Below are 15,108 nucleotides of genomic sequence, written 5' to 3'. Positions count from 1 at the left end.
GTTTTCAATATAGCTTATCCCTTTTTTATTGGCATCACTCCTTCACACCTCACTTATCGCTCTCCCTCCCTCTTCCTTTCTTCTCTCATGTTCTTATTCCTCCTATCACCTCTCCCTTTCCATCCCTCTTCCCTTCGACAACCATTTCCTTCCTCTTCCTTCTCTTTAATTTTTTTGTTTGCTTCTATTTTCTGCACACATATCCCCTTCTCTTCCCTCTTCCTTTCATGCCCACAATCCTCCCTCGATTTCCTTCCTCGCGGCCAACCTCTCCTCCTCCTCCTCCTCCTCCTCCTCCTCCTCCAACCTCCACTTTCCCATCCTTGTCTAATGTATTGTTCCTGAATTGCAATATCTGGTGTGTGTGTGTGTGTGTGTGTGTGTGTGTGTGTGTGTGTGTGTGTGTGTATGGTTGTCTGGCAGTATGAGGCTGGTTGGCATATATTGTATTCTGGTGTTGCGAAAGGAATTTATAAAATGTTGGGCTGTTTTAGAAATCCTGTTTGTTTCTGTTTGTGTTTGTATTTGCGTGTGTTTAAGGGTGTGTGTGTGTGGGTGGGGGTCTCTCTCTCTCTCTCTCTCTCTCTCTCTCTCTCTCTCTCTCATACGGATTTTCCCACTTTCTATATATTTGTGCTTTATATTATTCGTTTCTGTTACAGGTTTTCTCCTTTTTCTTGTATTTTCGAACTGAACTTTTTCTTTTATTTTCGTTTTATTTTATTATTATTATTGTCTTTCCTACTTGGTTACACATCTATATTTTGTATTACACCATATTTGCCTTTACACACACACACAGAAACACACACACACACACACACACACACACACACACACACAGTCTTCTTAAACAGCCACTAGTATGCGTTCACGATACCATGAAGGCCTATCTAATTATCTCTCCCCATCTCATTACGTACAGGTAACAGGTAAACTAGAAAGCGAAGGTTACCTGTATCTGTACCTTTAATTTCCTCTTGTTCACCTGTGCAATGTTGACTTTTATTTTTATACCAATTGAAGTGAGGAATAAAAAGCTAGTGATGGTATTAGAGGTAGTAGTAGTAGTAGTAGTAGTAGTAGTAGTAGTAGTAGTAGTAGTAGTAGTAGTAGTAGTAGTAGTGTATCTCAATCTTTTAACTATTAACAAACATTTTTTGAGAGGGAAATATGTGTCAAATTAACTTAAATATATGGATGACTTTTGTTTTGTCTCTCTCTCTCTCTCTCTCTCTCTCTCTCTCTCTCTCTCTCTCTCTCTCTCTCTCTCTCTCTCTCTCTCTCTCTCTCTCTCTCTCTCTCTCTCTCTCTCAATAAATCGCGAAAGAATCCGAGCACCACAAACAAACAGAGAAAAACGAAACACACACACACAAACGAACACACAAAAATCACAGGTAACAGGTTCCCTTGACACGTAACTTGGCCACTTTCCCTTTTAATTCAGGGGGATATACTGCAAAAAGGTGTTCACGGACAGCCAGGTGTGTGTGTGTGTGTGTGTGTGTGTGTGTGTGTGAGAGAGAGGGTTACCGGTGCAACCTTCCCTTTATACGCGCGTGTGTATGTGTATGTGTGTGTGTGTGTGTGTGTGTTTGTGTGTGTGTGTGTGTCAGTGTAGTGCGTTTCGAAATCCTTGCATACACCGAACTTGGAAAGGAGAGAGAGAGAGAGAGAGAGAGAGAGAGAGAGAGAGAGAGAGAACGCAATATCCTGCTACGAACGCTCCCACAAAGGCGATCTACCGTACTATAACGTTTCGCACAAAATTCATCTTTACGCGGGTCACCACCGTTTGAATTCGACACTATGACCCTTGACCCGAATTGACCTGACTTGAAAATGACCTCTCGTTAGTCTGGATCGAGTTGTAATACTATTTTTTCACCATTATTCTTTACCATTTTATTTTATGTAGTCTAGCACATATTCAATCGGGGTCTCTCTCTCTCTCTCTCTCTCTCTCTCTCTCTCTCTCTCTCTCTCTCTCTCCTCTTTGTCTCTGGTAACTCTGGTAACTATTTTCTCTTGTTTAAGTTCCTGATTTCGTTTAACGTTTATGTAGTTGTAGTAATATAATAGTTTTATTTCATGAAGTACCAAAGTATAATAAAGCTGAAATTTATTCAAAGTGTGTGTGTCTGTGTGTGTGTGTGTGTGTGTGTGTGTGTGTGTGTGTGTGTGTGTGTGTGTGTGTGTGTGAAATTCTGCTATAGATAGTAACACAAATCGAGACTTACCAAGAGACACACGCGGTAACATGTAGTGGATATAAACTTGGACAGAGAGAGAGAGAGAGAGAGAGAGAGAGAGAGAGAGAGAGAGAGAGAGAGAGAGAGAGAGAGAGAGAGAGAAAGGTTAATAAAAGTGGTAAAGGAAAAAGTATTGTGAAAGGGAGACACAGATAAGCAATAAAGAAACATGACAAAGAAGCAAAGACGGAGATATAAAGTAAAAAGTAAAAAAAGGGGATAAAGCAAACAGTATGATAAAAGGGAAATCCAGATAAACGATGAAAAAATAAGGAACTATTCTCCTATTTCACTTGCATTTTCTTTTTCTCTTGTTTTCTTTCTACACAGACAGAAGGATTTAGGTATATAGGAAATCTAAAAGGGGTAAAGAAATCCGAATACAGTATGATGGAGATAAATAAACAATAAGAACAACACATTTTCCTATTTCACTTGCATTTTCTTTTTCTCTTGTTTTCTTTCTACACAGACAGAAGAATTTAAGTATACAAAAACGCTAAAAGGGGAAAGAAATCCGTTTAGTATGATGGAGATAAATAAACAAGAACAACACACATTTTCCTATTTCACTTGCATTTTCTTTTTCTCTTGTTTTCTTTCTACACAGACAGAAGAATTTAAGTATACAAAAACGCTAAAAGGGGAAAGAAATCCGAATAGTATGATGGAGATAAATAAACAAGAACAACACATTTTCCTATTTCACTTGCATTTTCTTTTTCTCTTGTTTTCTTTCTACACAGACAGAAGGATTTAAGTATACAAAAACGCTAAAAGGGGTAAAGAAATCCGTTTAGTATGATGAAGATAAATAAACAATAAGAACAACACATTTTCCTATTTTACTTGCATTTTCTTTTTCTCTTGTTTTCTTTCTATACAGACAGAAGAATTTAAGTATACAAAAACGCTAAAAGGGGGAAAGAAATCCGAATAGTATGATGGAGTTAAATAAACAATAAGAACAACACATTTTCCTATTTTACTTGCATTTTCTTTTTCTCTTGTTTTCTTTCTACACAGACAGAAGAATTTATGTATACAAAAACGCTAAAAGGGGAAAGAAATCCGTTTAGTATGATGGAGATAAATAAACAACGAGAACTTAACATTTTCTCCTATTTCACTTTCATCCTCTTCCTCCTCTGATGTCGTATTTCCACACCTCATCTACTTAATCTCACCGCCATAACACGCACAATATATCTTAACCAAATTATCCCTCTCCTCCGCAAGCCTCACCTGAGAAAAATAAAGAAATACAGGTCTCCAGGTATACATTTTAAAAAACATATATACCCACCTACAAACTCACACATCATACTGCTTACATTTTTTTTTCTTCACAGCTAATCCTCTCTTTTCGGTAAGCTTTCCTACAAAATGCAATAGAGCTCTCCTTTACGACACACACACACACACACACACACACACACACACACACACACACACACACACACACACACACTGACAAAAGACCAAGCATCTCTTATCTGCCCTCATCCATTACAGTATATTCTGTAAAACTACTTCTCCTCCTCCTCCTCCTCGTTCTCGTCTCGTCTTTCTTCCTACATTCGTGTCCACATTTCATCTTGTTACACACACACACACACACACACACACACACACACACACACACACACGCATCTCCCAGGCACTTCATTTCCACCTGCTCTTTCCGCCCTTTGTTGCGTCTCATTCCTCGGGCGTGTTCTTTGGGCGTAACGTTGAGTGCGGGCAGTAGTGGATTAGCGCTCCTTAAGCCCCTCTTCACACCCAGCCGAGCATTCCTTCCCCCAGTAATCCCTCTTTAATGCTGTGTCTTGCTCCTTCTCCTTCTTCTTTCTCTTCCCTCTCGCACTCTCCCTCTCATACCGTCTCCATCTCGTCTCCTAGTTTCTTCAAGGTTGTTTTTTTTTCCTATCTTATTGTCCCTGTGTCCTCCTCCTCCTCCTCCTTTCTTCCTCTTCTTTCTTCTTCTGCATTCACGACTTTCCCATTTTTTCCCCTCTCCCATTTCCCGCGTTATCTCTACCATTCTTCTTTTTGTCTTTTTCTCTTCCTCTTCTCTCCTTTTTCCTTCCATTGTATTAAATTCTTTCACACTCTCCAGTCTCCTCTTCTTTCCCACTCCTATCCTTCTCCCTTTTTCTGGATTCACATTTTTACCATTCATCTTTTACTCTCTTCCCCTATCTTTCTCTTTTTCCGTCGCTTCCCTTATTTGTTTTGCCCCTACTTCCCTCTTTCCCTCTCCTTGTCCGTTTCTTTCTCCTTTCTTCTGCGCTCATATCTCTTTCATTCTCTCCTCCTCCTCTCCTCTCCCTCTCTCTTTTCCTCTGTTCAAATCTATATCTCTTTCTAATCTAATCTCTTTTCTCCTCTTCTCTCTTTTTCCCTCCATTGCTTCCCTTCCCTAATCACCCCTCTCCTCCTTTCTTTTTTGTTTATTCTTTCCTATTGTTCTTTCCTCTCTCTCTTTCCGTCTTCCTGCGATCACATCTTTCCCATCCTCCTCTCCCTCCTCCATCGCTTCCCTTCCCTACCCATCGCTCACGACACCAACTGCTCTTTACCTTTTCAATTCTTAAGAGCTCGGTGTTACGAAACTTAAATGGCTGACGCAATACAAAGTTGGGAGGCGTTATAAACTGAGGCATGAGTAGTGGAATGCGACAGATGGAAATAGCAAATAAGTGATATGATCTCAGAGATGCGAATACAAAGAGCGAGTGTTCGATTCTGAAACTTGACAGCGTTGTGTGTGTGTGTGTGTGTGTGTGTGTGTAGCTTATTTTAGAATATCAATTTAACTTCAGCATTGGCAGACGTTAAGCGGGTTATTGTTGTGGAAACATTTTTCATTGATATTGCGAGATTAATCATACTGTCATTAATGCTTTTAGTGATACAGAATTGTTATTAGTACCACCATTATTATTAGTATTATCATTAGTATTATTAGGCTTAGAATAATTAGTAGTAGTGGTAGTAGTAGTAGTAGTAGTAGTAGTAGTAGTAGTAGTAGTAGTAGTAGTTGTGATGGTGTAGTAACGGGCTAGTTAATATTACTGCAAATATCACTACCATCATTATATCATCCCCATCATCACCATAACCAATATAATCACACTACCACAACCATCACCACCACCCTCAAAACCACCATTCTTGCTGCCAATTACAATCATATAATAACCATCACTCCCATTATAACCACCACCACCACCATAATCAGCCTGACCAACCTGGAACTACCACCATAACCCCGTAAGGCAACACCAATGAATAATAAATAGAATAATAATTAATATATGATGAATCATGAATAAAATACCACCGAAACTACCACTCCCATCATCACCACCACCACCTCAACCATACCATCTCATAACCACCATCCTTACATCATCACCACCACCACCACCACCACCATCTTCACCACCACCACCATACTCTGCAAACTACAAGCATATACCCACCACTCCCATTATAACCGCCATCCTACCCTAACGACCACCACCAATACCACCGTCCCTCACTTATCACCACCACCACCTTCAAGCGAACTATCATCATCACCACCACCCTCATCATCACCACCACCACCACCTTACCACACACCTGGGCCAATACTTCAGCGGCAGGCCCGGCACACGTTTCAGGGCCACAATAAAGGTGTGACAAGTGACCCTCGGCCCAGCGTGATAAACGGCGCGCTAAAATACTATCCCGTGAAGGCGCTGCTGTTAATATTTCACGACCCTCACCACGCAGCGCCTCCTCCTTGTATGTGTGTGTGTGTGTGTGTGTGTGTGTGTTAAATAATAAATAGTGGTAAATAGTGGTGTATCCTGTCATAATGTGTTCAAGGTGATTTGATGATGATGTGTGTGTGTGTGTGTGTGTGTGTGTGTGTGAGAGAGAGAGAGAGAGAGAGAGAGAGAGAGAGAGAGAGAGAGAGAGAGAGCGTTATCTTCAAAAGGCTAAAGAGATGTATTCAAAAGATGATGGCAATGATTTAGTAGGCTATACACCCGACACCATGAATCTCTCTCTCTCTCTCTCTCTCTCTCTCTCTCCGACATCCATAATTTAAAACTATTCTATAACTCTTCTTCCTTTCCTTTCCTTATTTCCTTTCATCTTTCTGTCGTTGATAATCTTCCTTTCAAATTTATTTTCGACACACCTTCCCTTTATTTTCTTAACCTTTTTTTTTCCTGACAATTTCTGTTTATTTTCTTTAACATAATTTTTCCGTCTTTTACCTACAAATTAAAGCTTGGGGCATACGCTACAGCATACATAACATAACATCCTACATAACATAATCTAACTCCCTCTAACATAACATAACCTCATCTGACCTATCATAATCAAGTGTAACCTAAACTAGCCTAGCCTAACCACACTCCTTTATTCTCTCCCCAACAGCCGGGTCCCAATTGGCGTACGTTGACCACTACCAATACAGCGGCGGCGTGGGGGACTACGATGACGACGACGAGCACCGGAACGAGGTGACGCCCGTCTTCACCGCCAAGGGGCAGCGGTTCTCCGTGGAAGTGGGCGGAGACATTACCTTCCCTTGCCAGGTGGAGAACCAAGGTGAGAGAGAGAGAGAGAGAGAGAGAGAGAGAGAGAGAGAGAGAGAGAGAGAGAGAGAATAAAATGATTCGGTGATAATAAATAAAAGTGAGGAACGAAAGAGAGGAGGATAAGAAGAAAGAAAGAAAGAAGAGAGAGAGAGAGAGAGAGAGAGAGAGAGAGAGAGAGAGAGAGAGATCACTATGTTTGAAAAGAAGTGATATCAAACTTCAATCTATAAACGGAAGAATAAGAAAAAGATAGAAGATAGTAGTGATGTGTGGACGTGTGTGTGTGTATGTGTGTGTGTGTGTGTGTGTGTGTGTGTGTGTGTGTGTTCATTTGGTCGACAAATATTGGACTGACAGTTTTCATAAGAGGCTTTACTTTGATACAACGTTAATATTTCCAAGAACTGTACTACAAAAAGCAGTCATCTGACTCCTGACAATATTTCCATTCGGTATTACTTACGACGGCAGTCTATTTTAACTTCAGACGCACTGACGTATAATAATATTTAACCGAACATCGTACGTACACTTTTTCGTAAGGCCAGAGAAAACAGAGTAATAAAAAATACCCTACTAACCTAACAAGAGGAAACACGATACTCTAAAGCCTAAAACTATAGGTGTATAACCTCGCATAGGCACCCAGCAACAGTGAATACAACACAGGAAAGTCCAGACGGCTAACCTCATGCAAAATAATAATAAAAGTAATAGTAATAATAATAACAATATCAATAATAATAATGATAATAATAATGTGGTCAATTCCATCCCAATTAAACGTGTATAGCCTCGCATCACCCAGCAACAGTGAATACAACACAGGAAAGTCTAGACGGCTAACCTAATGCAAAATAATAATAAAAGTAATAGTAATAATAATAACAATATCAATAATAATAATGATAATAATAATGTGGTCAATCCCATCCCAATTAAACAACATGTATAGCCTCGCATAGTTACCCACCAATAGTGAATACAACACAGGAAAGGCTAGACGGCTAACCTAATGCAAAATAACAATAAAAATAAAAATAATAATAATAATAATAATAATAATAATAATAATAATAATAATAATATCAATAATAATGGTAATAATAATAATGTGGTCAATCCCATCCCAATTAAACAACGTGTATAGCTTTGCATAGTCATCCAACATAGCAAATACGACAAACAAGTCTTGACGGTTAACTCCATCCAAAATAAATAAATATACAACACACCAACCCAGCCTTACCTTCACCAGCATGGCGGCGTGAAGTGGTCATCTCGGGACTGTGGGGGAAGGGGGGAGGGGGGGAGGGAGTGGACGCCAGGCTTGCCAACAAACAATAATATCAGTTCAAGTCACTTTCGAAACAAAACTATCAGTTCCAGTCACGGCCGCAACACAACGCTTTAGCACAGAGAGTAAACACGTCCGGAACACTTCCACTGCACAACAAAAGCAAAACTGGCTCGTCTCCTCGCCCAAACAACGCCACACAGATAATGGCACGTGCCTGGCCAACGACACCTGACCCCCCTCATGGTCACCGGGCGACTGCAGGTGTGAAGGACAGAGCCGCGGCCGCCCATTGGCTGGCTAACAACGCACAGCACTCAACCCTCAAGCGGCGAGCGACGCATTGATTGGCTGACTGCAAAATAAGCTGTAAACCCCATATTCTCACAACTATCTGATCTCTCAGCTCTCACAGCTCTCACAACTATTTCCAAAGTCAACAATGTAGATTTTTTTCATATGCATGTCCTTGTCAAACTATCATTAGGCTCATAAACTATCCATGGATATACTAACACAGCAACCTCTACTAAAGCCTTTACTTGCAACAATAAACTATCAATCAATCAATCAATCAGCCTTATCAAATGTGAGTGTGTGAGCCTCGAAATGTTGGGAAATACTTACCCTGGTTCTAACTAATTCACGAGTTTTATGTGTATAGTAACAAGTAACAAACCAATACCTCCTACAACAGGGATGCACCAGTACGATAACCAAAAATAGAAGAGAAAGAAAATTATGGAAAAAGAGAAATGAAGAGAAAGGAAATGATGAACAGATTAGAAAATAGTGTAAGTGCATTCATGAGACTACACTTGGGTGCTCATCAGCGAGAAAGAGAAAGAGAATGACTGAAAGAGATAAATGAAGGGGAAGAAAAGGATTAAATTATTATAAATAAGTGGTAAGTGTATTATTAATGGAGGTACACTTAGGTGCTTCTCAGCGATCATTGTGCGGATCATGAAGACGGAGGCGAGCAATTATGTGAATGTTAATTAGCAGACTTAAGAACCATTGGAATAATGCATACATTAGTTGAGAGAGAGAGAGAGAGAGAGAGAGAGAGAGAGAGAGAGAGAGAGATTAGGCTATGTCTCATAATAGCACATCTGGGTAAACATAAACATATACTTATCTTTTTAACTACTCAATTTATAAAAATAAAAAAAACTTTATGTAGTAGCATTGCATGTTGAAAGTGTGTGTGTGTGTGTGTGTGTGTGTGTGTGTGTAAGAGAGAGAGAGAGAGAGAGGAAAAGAAGTTCAGCGTACCCAGACTATAATATATTCGATTTAGCCAGCAATAAGCTACACTTTTATTTCAACATGGCAATAGAATTTTTAGGCTAGCGTCAACACAAGAGAGTAAAAATAAAAACAAACCAAAAACATAAATACAAAGATGAAGCTACATATAGAGATAATTAGGCTAGCGGACGAACATCAACAAGCAAACTAAATTATCCTTGAGCAAACACATGAAACAGCGTCGCACATTTTTGCAGTATCATGACAAAACAAAAAAAAACTCAAAACACAAACAATTGGCAATCCTCGGTTAGTAATAAAAAAAAAAAGTAAAACAAAAGGAAACACAACAAAAGGAAACAATGCATATAAAGAAACATTAATCCTCAAGAGTGCCACAAATATAAGCAGTAAACAATAGAATAACAAACCGAGGATGTTTACTGTAGAAAAAGGTGACAGATGGGTGTTGTCGAAGAATAGGGGATAGGTGTTTGGAAGATTGGGTCGAGTTGATAGGTGGAGAAATTGAGTTTTTGAGGCGTTGAAGGAGATTAGTTGCGCTCACAGGGGAGTTTTTCACGTTCATGGTCCAGAAACCGTCTTAAAACTCATAAAACTACTTGGAAATACCCACACAAACCTCTACCGAAGATTGGGTGAGTTGATAGGTGGAGAAATTGAGTTTTTGAGGCGTTGAAGGAGATTAGTTGCGTTTTCAGGGGAGTTTTGCACGTTCATAGTCCAGAAACCGTCATAAAACTCATTATACTACTTACAAAATACCCACACAAACCTCTACCGAAGATTGGGTGAGTTGATAGGTGGAGAAATTGAGTTTTTGAGGCGTTGAAGGAGATTAGTCGGATTCTCATGGGAGTTTTTCACGTTCATGGTCCAGAAACTTTGTCATAAAACTCATAAAACTACTTGGAAATACCCACAGCAACCTCTAACGAAGCCTCACAAACCCAGGACATAAAAAAGTAAGACAATGAAAACGTTTTAGCAGTTTAGTATTATAGATCTACGCCATGCAATAATACAATAACAAATACAACTCTATTACTGAACACAATTAAAATTACAAGAATATAGTCTTAAAAAATGAGATAAAAAGATACAAAGAAAATATTTTAGTATTTTAGCATTGTACATCAACACCATAAATAATACAATAATAAATACAACTATAAAACCTAATAGAATAACAAATACAACAAGAATACAGCCTTAAAAACATAAAACTAAAACAAAGAAAATATTTTAGCATTTTAGCATTATATATCAAGGCCACACAACACTACAATAACAGATTTTTTTTTTTTTTACAAAGGCGCAAAACAAAAGAAAAAAAAAAAAAAAAAAAAAAAAAAAGAAAAAAATAAAAAAAAAGACCAAAGTCTGTCAAAGGGAGGTTAAAAGGAGGAAAAAAATGGGGTTAATTCGAGGTGGAGAGTTCCTCCTACCTCCTCTTGAAGAGTCGAATTCAGGAAAGGAGAAAGATGAAGGAAGAGATTTTGCCAGGATTTACCAGCGTGAGGTGTGAAAGATGAAGAACTCTTACATTAAGAGTTAGGACACAGTATAGGGATGAGCATGAGTAGAAAGTCGAGTGCAGCGGGGCCGCGGGAGGGGGGGAGGCATGCAGTTAGCAAGTTCAGAAGAGCAGTCAGCGTGGAAATATCGATACAACTAGAATACATGATACAACAACAAATACAACAATAATTGAGTCTTACAAGCCCACGGCATAAACAGTAAGACGTGAAAATATTTTAGCATTTACATCAACGCCGTAAAATAATACAATAAGAAATACAACTCAGATACATAATACAATAAAAAATACAACAAAAATACAGCCTCACAAACCCCTTGACAAATACAAGACAAAGAAGACAAATGAAGACAAATTTAAGCCATGATACACTGTAATACAACAACAAAATACAACCATAAATACATAATACAATACATAATACAACAACAGTACAGTCTCACAAACGCCGAGGCATAAATACAAGACAAAGAGGACAAAAGAAGATAGATTTTAACCAAGACCAACAACACTAGAACAATACAATAACAAATGCAACCATAGATACAGAATACAATAGCACATACAAGAACAGTACAGTCACAAACACCGAGACAAATTTTAGCCGTGACCAACAACACTAGAACAATACAATAACAGATACATCCATAAATAAATAGTACAATAGCACACACAACAACAGCACAGTCTTACAAACCCCGAGACATAAATTTTAGCCCTGACCAACAACACAGTAACAATGAGCGCCACCAAGATGAACTCCACATCCAGGCCCGGCTTTTTGACCCCCCGTGATAGATTTACAGCCGCACGGTTAATTCTCGGACGTCTTTCATATATATTTTTTTTCCTCCCCCAACCTTCCGCCGCCACCTCCATTACTCTCCCTGACGGTCCACTCGCCCCCACAATAGCCGAGGTTTGTCTCCCAACAGTTTCTTTCTTTTCCTTTTTTTATCTCTTTCTCCACGGTGACTTGTTCCTCGGATTTACTGTATTGTCTTGTTTGTGCACAGAAATGTGTATAGAGTAATAAAAAAATATATACAATGGAATGGTTAATTTATATATTCATTTATTTATTTACATTTAATACCGATGCTTGACAAGAGTCAGGCCGATGCAGGATTAGCCAAGGCACACACAGCCACCACTCGTGCACTCACGGCTAAAAATAAATGTACAAATATTTGTCACTGTATGGAAAGGAATCGTAAAACACCAGAAAATTTATGAATCACTGTATATGCTGGACACTTAAAAGCTGACCTTGCTATCACTTTCGAATGTGGCAGGAGGAACTTGGCGTCCTTCAGTGCTTCATAAACTCAACTTATATATATATATATATATATATATATATATATATATATATATATATATATATATATATATATATATATATATATATATATATATCAAAGTCAAATAGTATTTCCCGGCCTCACAGTATAAAATATCTTAATTAATAGCTCGTTTCGGCCTCTCCTCTCTCCCCGCCATTCAGTCCAGGTTTTCGTTTTCATTCGGTCCTCACTCGGCGTTCAAGGGCCGGGATGTGCGGGCTGTGTGCTCATATTTACATCTTTCAGCATTTAACTTAAGCTGCCCTGATTGACTGGCTGGCTGCCTGCCTGGCTGAATGACTGCTTGAATGACTGACCGAGAAAGAGGGTGAATGAACGACGGCCTGTGAATGAATAAAAAATAAAAAAATAAACACATCCTTGAAAAATGCGGTGACAAAACACACCTCACGAACCTCCCGCCAAAATACCTGATTAATGTTTTTTTCTTCCATTTGCCCACACAACTTATTATTGCACGCCACACATTTTCCGATTTCTACAGCCTGTATTCCCTCGTCCTCTTTCTCCTCCTCTCTCGTCGCTTTCATTTTCTGTTGCTCGGCGTCTCAGGTGTGTGGGGGCTGCTGAGGAGAGAGCTTTAGTGTCCGCGCTCCTCACTCTCTACCTGCTTGGCCTCTTATAATAAAAATAATGATAATAATAATAAAATAATATAAATATCAATTCACTCGCACCACAACGTTGACCTTTCACCGTATCCTCTCCCCACTGATTTCTATAATGTCATGTCCTTCTACTTCACTCACCTTTGATTTCCACCTCCCTTTCCATCCTTGCCCCGAAGCCTATAAGGGCGATAAGTATCATATAACCTCCCCACCTCACTGTTGCCCTCCCTTTCCCTTTTCTCTACCTATCCCCTTTCATAGGTTCTTTAGTTTCATGTCCATCTCCTTCAGTCACCTTTGCCTTCCCTCCCTTTCCCTCCTCCCCCTGAAGCCTAGTAATAATATATGACCTCCCACCTCCCTGTTCTCCCTCTCTCCTGCCTGCCTGTCTGCCTGCTCACCTGGCGCCCGGATACACGCCTGCCCGGTCACCTGTCCCTCTGCCGCCCAGGTGACTACATGCTGATGTTCAAGCAAGCGCTGCCTGACGGGGAACAAGTCATGCTGTTCGTGGGCAACCTCACGGTGAGTGGCGGGCTGTCGCAAGTGTGGCAAGACGAATGAGATTTTTGTTGTTTTTCTTTGTATTTCTCTTTTTCTCCTTTTGTATATTTTCTTTGTTGGGTACATGTATTTAGTTAGTTGTTGTTTTGTTCAGTGGTATATCTGCTTTGGGTTCATGCTTTGGGTTCTTATGTTTGTTTAAGGTATTTATTTATTCATTTATTTATTTATTTATTTTGTTGTTGTTAGTGCAATGGCTTCCTTACTTCGCTCTCATGCTTATATTTTTTTTTTCATATTCGTCTACTTTTTTATGTTTATTTTTTATGTAGATATATGTTTAGTGTTTGCTTTTCCTTTGTTGTCGTTTTTTTTATTCATTCATATACATTTTCTTATTCGTGTATATTAAGTCTTGTTGGTTTCCGTGCGTGAGTCTGATGACGTTCAAAATTTCAGGCGTGTTTTATGACAGCCAACTCGTTATTTGCTACAGTATTTATTTATTTTGTTTGACGATGATGTAAGTGACAATTATTTTATAGATAATGATGGCTTTGGTGTTGTTATTAGCATTATTAATATTAGTATTAGTATAATTATTGTTGTTGTTTCGTATTTTTGTTTACATATTGTTGTTACGTTATCTTGTTTCACTGTGTGAGATATGAAGCTTTTTCTTTTTCCGATGTAACCAAGGAATGTTTTAACTTTTAGACTTCATGAACAGATACGAACCTGTCCTTTGATTTTGAGATTCATTCCACATCGTTGATTAGTAGTGACGCGTACTGGTCTGATTTGTGCTCTAACTTAGTCTTATTCAACTCAGGCCGCGTTCCAATTTGTATGAAAAAACAGGAATAAAGGAAAAACAGGAGCAAAAAGATGAGGATTATTTGAATAGAACTGTTCCTTCATGTATTCTGTGTTGGTAATAGTAGCTTCGAATTCTCTATAAAGGAGAGTAGCGTTAAGGGAAACACAGGCAGAAAGGGAAGTCAAGCTAAACCTGTCAGTGAAGAGATATTATAGGAACGAGAGATTAATGACGTGTGTGTGTGTGTGTGTGTGTGTGTGTGTGTGTGTGTGTGTGTGTGTGTGTGTGTGTGTGTGTGTGTGTGTTACTTTCAAGGACTAAATTAATTTCTGGTGAATACTGAAATGTCAATAGATTAAACTTTAACCAGTCATAATTCATGTTATCCCGCTTATGTTGACAGTATTTCAATCTTTCATTTATAATTATCTCTCTCCCTCTATGAATCTATCTATCTATCTATCTATCTATCTCTTTTTGCCTCTCTATATCGCATTCACTCTCTCCTCACATTCTTGGTACGCCTAACGCTTTCCCTTCCACACCAAACTCTAACAAAGCACTCTATCTATTTACCTATATCTATCTTTCAATCTATGTATTTCTGTATATCTATATCTACCCACCTATTTCGTTTTTACTCTCTCCCCCTTCATCCTTTACAAGCTACACCTTTCCCCTCTCGATCCAGCCCACAAACTAACGGCTCTTCAGTCTTCACCCCTCTAACCAATCTCTTCCTCTCGCTCTCTACAGCTCAAACCGCTCTCTATCTATCTATCTATCTATCTCGATTTTATTCTCTCCCTCCCTATCCCTTACAAATTTCACC

The 15,108-nt window shown here is 39.0% G+C and overlaps 1 protein-coding gene across 1 annotated transcript in view; it reads left to right on the top strand.

The window, feature by feature from the left end:
- Positions 1–6,691: 6,691 nt before the first annotated feature.
- LOC127009886 (roundabout homolog 2-like) overlaps positions 6,692–15,108 on the top strand; it is a 33,987-nt gene continuing 25,570 nt past the window's right edge. Inside the window, exons 1-2 of the mRNA XM_050883365.1 lie at positions 6,692–6,872; positions 13,404–13,477. Coding sequence (XP_050739322.1) covers positions 13,412–13,477 — 66 coding nt within the window. The 5' untranslated portion in view covers positions 6,692–6,872; positions 13,404–13,411. The remainder of the gene's footprint in view (positions 6,873–13,403; positions 13,478–15,108) is intronic.

This window comes from Eriocheir sinensis, chromosome 42 (genome assembly GCF_024679095.1).
Source record: "Eriocheir sinensis breed Jianghai 21 chromosome 42, ASM2467909v1, whole genome shotgun sequence".
Lineage (NCBI taxonomy): Eukaryota > Metazoa > Arthropoda > Malacostraca > Decapoda > Varunidae > Eriocheir > Eriocheir sinensis.
This window is presented reverse-complemented; position numbering and strand designations above follow the sequence as displayed.